Source organism: Catharus ustulatus, chromosome 23, assembly GCF_009819885.2.
Source record: "Catharus ustulatus isolate bCatUst1 chromosome 23, bCatUst1.pri.v2, whole genome shotgun sequence".
In the NCBI taxonomy this organism is placed as follows: domain Eukaryota; kingdom Metazoa; phylum Chordata; class Aves; order Passeriformes; family Turdidae; genus Catharus; species Catharus ustulatus.
In genome coordinates this window covers 4,529,390-4,537,330 of record NC_046243.1, presented here as the reverse complement: position 1 = coordinate 4,537,330, position 7,941 = coordinate 4,529,390, and the positions used below count along the sequence as shown (strand labels likewise).

General features: G+C 51.6%; 1 protein-coding gene across 1 annotated transcript; it reads right to left on the bottom strand.

The window, feature by feature from the left end:
* Positions 1–4,965: 4,965 nt before the first annotated feature.
* On the bottom strand, positions 4,966–7,365 carry LOC117006284 (cathepsin G-like). The gene is made up of 5 exons (XM_033078659.1): positions 7,262–7,365; positions 6,675–6,840; positions 6,040–6,181; positions 5,660–5,917; positions 4,966–5,145 (listed from the first exon to the last, which is right to left on the bottom strand). Exons 1-5 carry the CDS (start codon positions 7,314–7,316, stop codon positions 4,966–4,968), a joined length of 801 nt encoding a protein of 266 aa, XP_032934550.1. The 5' UTR covers positions 7,317–7,365.
* Between the last annotated feature and the right edge of the window lie 576 nt (positions 7,366–7,941).

The window sequence follows — 7,941 nt, the reverse complement described above, 5'->3', positions numbered from 1 at the left end:
TACTGAACCCATGATAAGGTTAAAGAGGATAATCGGTGCCTAAAGGGTACAGTTGATATGAAATTGCATGAAACCACTGGACCCTAAGACCAAAGGGGGATATATTTTTTATATATATGGTGAAAAATGTTAATTTTTAGCATTACTGCTTGAAATACCAATTTAAAATTGTTTTGAGAAGTGCATTACTGAAATTTAGACATCCTGAATTAGCAGCCAACTGCAACCTCATCGAACCCAGAGGCAGAACAGCGCTGATGGGAAAGAATTACAGTAATTTCACGACTATAAGGCGCACCCTTTTCACTAAAATTTTGTCCCGAACCCAGAAGTGCGCTTTATAATCCGGTGCACCTTATATGATGTACAAAGTCACAAAATTTGCCAAACCAGAAGTGTGAGCCTCAATGTGGGGGCGGTGCCCTGGGAGCGTCGAGTTGCGAGATGGGGCGGGAGCGGGTGGCCATGGCCGGCAGGAACCGTGCAGGGAGGGAGGGAGCTGCTGCCGACCCTGGCCCCGGGGGAAGAAGAAGCCGGGCGGCACCAGCCCTGGCCCGGGCGCAGGGATAACAAGGAACTGCTGGGCGGCGCTGGCCACAGCCTGGGCACGGGGAGGACGAGGAGCCACCGAGTGGCCCTGAGGGCGGGGGGACAAGGAGCCGCTGAGCGGCCCATGGCGCGGGGAGAACAAGGAACCGCCAAGCGGCTGCTGGCATGGGGAGAACGAGGAGCCGCCGAGTGGCCCAGGGCACGGCCCGGGTGCGGGGGTAATGAGGAGCCGCTGAGTGGCCCTGGGTGTGGGGGGGACGAGGAGCTGCCGGCAGCCGTGGCAGCCAAGCCGCAAACCAAGCTGCGCCAGCCAGCACCATGCGGGAGTGCCTGGACCCGCGGCATCTGTGGCCACCCAGGCAGGGGAAGCCGGGATCCACGGCTGCGCGGTGGGAGCCGCGAGCCGTGCCAGCTGGTGCCGGAAGCGGGCAGGAGTGCCAGGGCCCGTGGCACAGGGAGGGCACCTGAGGCTGTGTTTAAAGGCTATGCCAATCTGTGAAAAATGTTTGCAAACTGATCACCTACCAGTAATTCATTACTTTGTTGCATGTGGCAAAGCTCCTCGCTGCAAAAAAAAAAGTGGGAACCTTGAGCAAAGCCGTGAGGTGGGGCAGCACCACGGGAGTGCCGAACTGCGAGGTGGGGCGGGAGCGGGAAGCCCCCGGCCAGCAGGAGCCGCACAGTGAGAGAGGGAGTGGGCAGTGCTGTGCCACCCCGAGGGGCGGCAGCCGCGAGCTGCATCCGCCCAGAGCCCTACCTCGCCAGTTGGGGGTGGGCGGGAGTGCCGGGCCCCATGCACGGGGAGGGCGCTTGGGGCTGCGTTTAAAGGCTACACCAATCTGTTAAAATGTTTCCAATTTGAGCCCATGCCTGTAAACTCCACGATCACAGGATTCCGTTACTAACTCAATACTTTGTTGCGCGCGGCGCGGATCTTCACGGCGAAAAAACGTGCAACTTATAGTCCAGTGTGCCTTATATGATCTACAAATTTGCGAAATTTGCCGACTCTTGGGAGTGCGCCTTATAGTCCGGTGCGCCTTATGGTTGTGAAATTACTGTACACGCATTCTGGACCAATGGGAACATCCCAGGCAGATTGAAAGTTTCCTCAGGAGCCTCCAGCTCTCAACATTAACTGATTTATTTGAGGAGCTGCAACTCCAGCAAAAGAGACTGGTTACAGTAATTTCATGATTATAAGCCGCACCATTTTGACTAAAATTTTGGTCCGAACCTGAAGTGCGGCTTAGAATCAGGTGCGGCTTATATATGGACAAAGAACGAAAAGTTGCTCTTTTAGTTTGAAGGACAGGTGTCTGCTGAGAAAGGCAGGAGCTTCTCTTTGAAATGGAGAATATAAACCCCCTCCCTCCAAATTATTAGAATTTTGAAATCAAGGGGCTTTCAGGCAAAGATATGGGAATTAGGAATAACAGTTCTTTACTAGGGAAATTAAAATAAAAATACAATACTACAAAGAAACAAACTCTAAACCCTGACAAAGTCAGAATACAACCTGACACCCTGTCAGGCAGGGTGTTGGTAGCAGTCCCATTCCATGGTTGCTGCATCCTCTTGCAGTGACAGATGTGATTCAGTTGAAGCAGTGCTCCTGCAGAAAGTGCAGTTTCCCTCTGGAGGTGCAGTGGTGATGTGGAGAAATCCAGTTTTCCTCTGGATTCCAGTGGAGAAAGGGGCTCCCTTAGTGTCCCAAAACCTCTGTTTTTATCTTGGTAAGAAATGTTGGGCTCTTCCCCCTGGCTGGAGCAACTCCCAATGGGATGAAGTAATTTTATCAGTCACACAGTGGGACTCAATGGGCCATGAGCAGAAAATGACTGGCTGGAGGAAGGATGGGTTGTGAAAAGATAAAGAACAATGGCTCATTAGCAGAATATCTCCCACGGAGATAAGGATCACTACCCTCACCCTCAACAGATGGTGATAGAATAGGTACCTTTTATCACACTCTGTATTGTAACGTGCGGCTTATAATCAGGTGCGGCTTATATATTGACAAAGAATGAAAAGTTGCTGACACCCAGAAGTGCGGCTTATAGTTGGGGCGGCTTATAATCGTTAAATTACTGTAAATTGTCACCCATCTCACAGATCGTGCCATGAAAGAGCACTTTTGATTTTCCTCATTTCTCATGTCTTTACCGAGACAGGCAGCTCCTTGGTTCTTGACTTGCCCATCTCTCCATCCTCACCATCTGACACTGTGCCAGACCTGGCTGGTTCTGGTGAGTCCCAGCCTCAGAACCTGTGTGGACAAGGAGCCCCTGGGCAGGAACACAGGAATGTGCCCTGGGCAGATCCTGTTCATCTTCCACATGGTCACTGAAGCTGCTGACTCCTCTCATGGCTGATGCCTTGCAGTGGCTACCTGGAACAGAAGCTGGGCAAGACTAAGATAACAACGTTGGTATTTATTAAAGGCCTGCAAGGCTATATCTTGGGCAGTCAGAAGCCTCTCAGAGGCCACACCCAAGGTGGATGAAGTTCATGAGTTTTTCAGACAATTGTCAGTTTGGTCCATTTCCATATCAAGTGTTAATCCTCCACTTACGGTTTCAGGCAATTACAGTAAATTCATGAATACAAGCCGCACTGAGTATAAGCCGCATCGCCGGGTGTTGGCAAACATTTTGTTTTTTGTCCATAAATAAGCCGCACCTGAGTATAAGCCGCTCTGTCGTTCGCAGTGAGGACCCGCGTGCAACAAAGTTGCCAAATAGTAACAGAACCGCAGCAGGGTGGGGTTTACTGGCTCGGCTTGGGCCATGAGGGCTCGGGGCTGCCGACAGGGCTGGGTGGCCCAGCTCGGCACTGCCGCTCGGCGGGGCAGCTCGGGGCCGGCCGCCGCCACCGCTGGGCTTGGTCACCCCGGCCCGGTGCTGCCCCACGGTGGCAGGGGGGACACAGAGCCCGCCGGCACCTGCGGCGGCGATGGGACGCGGGGATGTAGCCTGCCTGCTCCTGTGGTGGCAGCATGCGGGGACGGGAGCCCCCTGAGCCGTGGGGCCAAGCAGGAGAGAACCCCTGCTTCCCCCGAGCTGCAGGGCTAAGCAGGAGAGAGCTACCCCTGCTTCCCCCAAGCTGTGGGGTGAGCAGGAGAGAGCGGCCCCGCCTTCCCCACCCCCTGTGCTGCATGCCCGGAGCAGCTCCACCTGCGGCGCAACAGAATAACAATTTGTAACAATCGCGAAATGCCGGCTTTTACTGGATAGTTGCTCGACTGGGCACCTCGGTTTCCACTGCTGCAGGTGGAAATGTCAGAAAATTATTCACATATTAGCCGCTCCTGATTATTAGCCGCATTTCAGGTGTGGGGGCCAAATTTTAGTCAAAATGGTGCGGCTTGTATTCGTGAAATAACTGTAAGTCATTTACTTCCAGTTTGCTCCCCCCAACTCACTTTTGCTTATAATTTTTGAGGCTGTGGAGTGTCCTTGGATCTCAGGCCCAGAGGAGTTGTTTAGTCTGACCAAAATGAGAAGACAGTAATTCACGTTGTTTATGGAGTTCAGATGTATACAATAATGCAGTACAAGCTGTGAAAAATAGAAAAGCTAAACTCCTAAGGCATCGTGGCACCCATTGACTGCATGAAAGAGAGGAAAGTGCTGCACCTAGAGAGGGAAATTAGGATATTTTGCCTCAGCCTTATTTGGCACTTTCTATCCCATCACCAAACCACAAGGGCACCTCGTGGCCCAGTCAGGTCTGATCAGCTGATCCAGATAAGTGAGAAAGTTTCCAGTTCAACCCACAGGCATTTCACAGTTGTAAAGAAAATGCTTCATCTGAGGTTCAAGGACATTGAGGGGGACACAGGATGTGAACAGGCTGGTCTTTAGTCTATCTAAGCATCCTAAGAGAATTTTAAGTTGGTACTGGAAACCAACATGATGTCCCCTCGCATGTGGAGATGCCTCTGTTCCTGACAGGCTGGATAAATATTCTGTACAGGCTGCTGGATCAACCTGCTGCCTTGACTGCAAGAGGCTGATGGAGGCAAGGGGAGCATTGGCAGCATTTGGGAACTGACACCTGTACTGCACTGTCCCACCTACAGTCTCACCCAGCTTCTCCCAAGGAGTGTCATCTCCTCATTCTCACACTCAGGGTTTGCATCCAGTTCCCAAGAAGGCTGCAGACACAAGCAAGTTTGAAGATGCTTTTATTGAATGCCAGAAAGCAGAGCTGGAGCAGCAGTGGGAGAAAGGGAACAATGGGAAGCTGTGTGGACTTGGGAGCTGCATTTTCACTTTGCCACGGAGACTCTCCTTGCTGCAAAAGCCTGTGCCTGCACCATGGGGGCTTCTCTGAGCCCAGCTCTGCTGCCCCGAGGAGCTTCTGAGCACCAGCAGGTGTTTGATGCATTGTGGAGAAGGGGCACTGAGCATTTTATTGGGAGGATGGAGAGGCAGGCAGCTCTTGGAGTGCCCAGCTCCTCAGATGATCCTGTATCCAGGGCTCAAAATAGGAGATTCTGGTAAATACCTCAGGGAAGATACAGAGTTTGTCTCCATGAGAAACAATGCCATGAGCCTTCTGATTGCAGACTAATGGGCCACCAGAATCACCCTGTGTCATGAAAGGAGTGAGAGGGGTCAGACATGCTCTCCCTGCCTTAAGGAACAAGTTTCCTCTTCCCTCCCTCCATGTGAAGAACCTCCTGTTCCAACCACCTCCACCTCCTCCAGCTCTGCAGGGTCTGTAGCTGCCTCACTACTCCTCTGAGCCCACCCATGAAAAAATTCAGGCTGGAGGCTCTTTGAGATTCAAAAGCTTAAAAAGAACATAAACCTACTTTAGACTTGGGTAAATGTCTAAGCCATCCTGGCAAGGGTATCACAGATAATTTACACAGCAAACACTGGCTAGTCTGTGTAGAACATCCATAAGTAAGTAAAAAAGAAAATTATGTCAATAGTTAGGAAAATGCACACCAACTGAGGGAACACGTCAGCTTCAGAACTTCAGCTCATCATTCTGAAGGTCCTTGTTCACTCTGGTGTCCTTTTACCTTCACCTGAGAACCCAGCTGACTGTCCAGACCCAACCTCCTCCCAAGCTTGCAGCCCAAAACAACACTTACTTTGTAAGTTAACTTTGCACTGTTTCCATCACCAACACAGATCATGGACTCAGGCTGGTAGTTACCAAATAGCTGCTTACATGTTCTGTCATTTTGCACCTTCAGTTCAACCTCCCTCAACACATTACTGGGGTGCCCATCCAAAGATGTCAGGCCCCAGCCAGCCACACTACATGTGGTTCCGGCTGTCACACCTTCATCGTTGCTGGGTAAGGAGATAAGTTTCACATTCTTATTGATCTTGGCCTTTTTCTCCAGCTGTCAGGCAGAGAGAACACAGGGTTAAAGCCAGCCAAGAATTAGGAACAAGTTTAGAGTTTTGGGGAGGTGAGCAGGGGGAGATCCCTCAGGCAGGAAGGATGTGTTAGGTTGGGCCATACCTTCAGCAGCACAATGTCATTTCTGAAGCCAACAGAAGAATATTTGTGATGGATGACCCAGTCACTAACAGGGATCCTTTGCTGATTCCATTCTCGGAGGTTTTTGTTGTGGGCTCCCAGAATCACAGTGACCTCAACTCTCCTGCCAGGAAACACCAACATGTTCCAGCTGCACTGGCCACAGGAACACAGCCCCCAGTGCAGGGGCTTGCAGGGAGCTGGTGCTGGGATAAACCTCCCCAGAGAGCAGCTCTCAGCAAGTTGTCCTCTGTCCCTGGCTCCCTTCCACAGCCCAGCTGAGGATCCCTCACCCCACGCTCACACGGGTGGCAGCTGCCGCACGCTGAAGGCAAAGGGAGGCAGGCGAGGGGAGACACTGGACCCTCTTGTCCAGCAGTAGCTCTAAGCCATGCTAGGATCCATGACCCTGGAGACCACTGTGAGCATTCCTGTCCCCAAGGACACTCAGCTCCTACCATACAATTCGTGCAACTCACAGGGATCACTGAGCTCCAGAGATCCCTGCTCTGGAAGAAGAGACACAGGATGCTGTTTCAGACAATACCAGGGCTGAGGCCCTTTGGGACAATGTGAGACTGGAAAAAATCACCTGTACAAGAAAGACAGGGTCTTACCCTTCTTCAGGCACACAGTGAGCTGCTGAGAGCACTGCATCTGGGCAAATCAGGAACCCTCCACAGGAAGAATGAAATGTGCCAGTCTCATTTGAAACTTTTATATCTAAATAAGCCATGTAGGGTCTGGAGTGCCGCTTAACCACCTTCCCACCAATGATCCTTCCTGGAAGAGAGATGGGAAATGTTAATATGATGTTTGCAGTTATTTCCTGTCAAGTTTGGGGCTGCATGAAGGGAGAGGGTCATCCTCTGGTGTCATGTGCCAGTGACAGCAGCAACTCTCCTTCCTGGGGCTGTCCAAAGCATTGCTGCTGCAATGGAGAGAAAGACAAGCAGCAGTGTCTGGGCTGCCTGAACACCCCTGGCTCTGGATAACTGAAATGCCAGCAAAGGGCACAGCTCTGCTGCCTGTGATGCCTCACTGGTTTCAGGCACACCCTAAACGGAGAGATAAGAGGAGAGAGTAAAGTAGGAGAGTAGAGATAGGAGAGAATGCAAGGCAGGAACCTTGCCTGAGATTGACTACCCAGTGTCCATCTGTGCCCTTGCAGGTTCTTGTCTAAGTCCCCTCTCTGTGTACTCACCAGCCCCAGCCCAGGGCAGGACAAAAGCACTTGAGATCAGAAGGAGAAGCAGCATCTTCTGCCACTGTCCTGATGACCAGTTGCTATGGCCAGGCAGGAGATAGGTACAGAATGATGATCTCTATAAATGTGGTGTGGAGCTGAAACAGGAAACCTCAGCCTGCCTGCAGCTGTGTCATTTGCTGCTTTTGTTCTCACAACCCCAGGCTCTGGCTTGGACAGCGGTTCATGACATTCTCTGCGTTTTTGTCACAATATTCTCAAAAAGTTGGAGAGATCTGGGCTTCTTCAGAGCACCCACAGAACACAGGGACTGCAATGGGTGATCTATTGAGTGCATATCCCATCAGAGACCTTTGGAGAGAGCCCCTGCGACCCTGCATGTGGGCCGTTTCTGTCTGTGCTTTTTTTCTTTTTGTTTTTTTTTTTCCCCCCCTTTTCAACTGATAGGAATGGGGAGAGCTGGCTAGGGAGGCAAAGATCCTGGTTCTTACCAGAGGGGCTGACTGCCATCAGAGATGTCCTCGGGAAATCAGAAATCACCAATCAGTGGAGCTAAGGGACAAGGCCAGGGGGAACCTCACAGCCTCAAGCACTGGTGTTCTCGATGGTCTGACAAGTCCATGGGGATGGGAAAGGCTGAGGTGCAGCTGGGAAGGCAGCCTGTGGGCCCAGGTCCA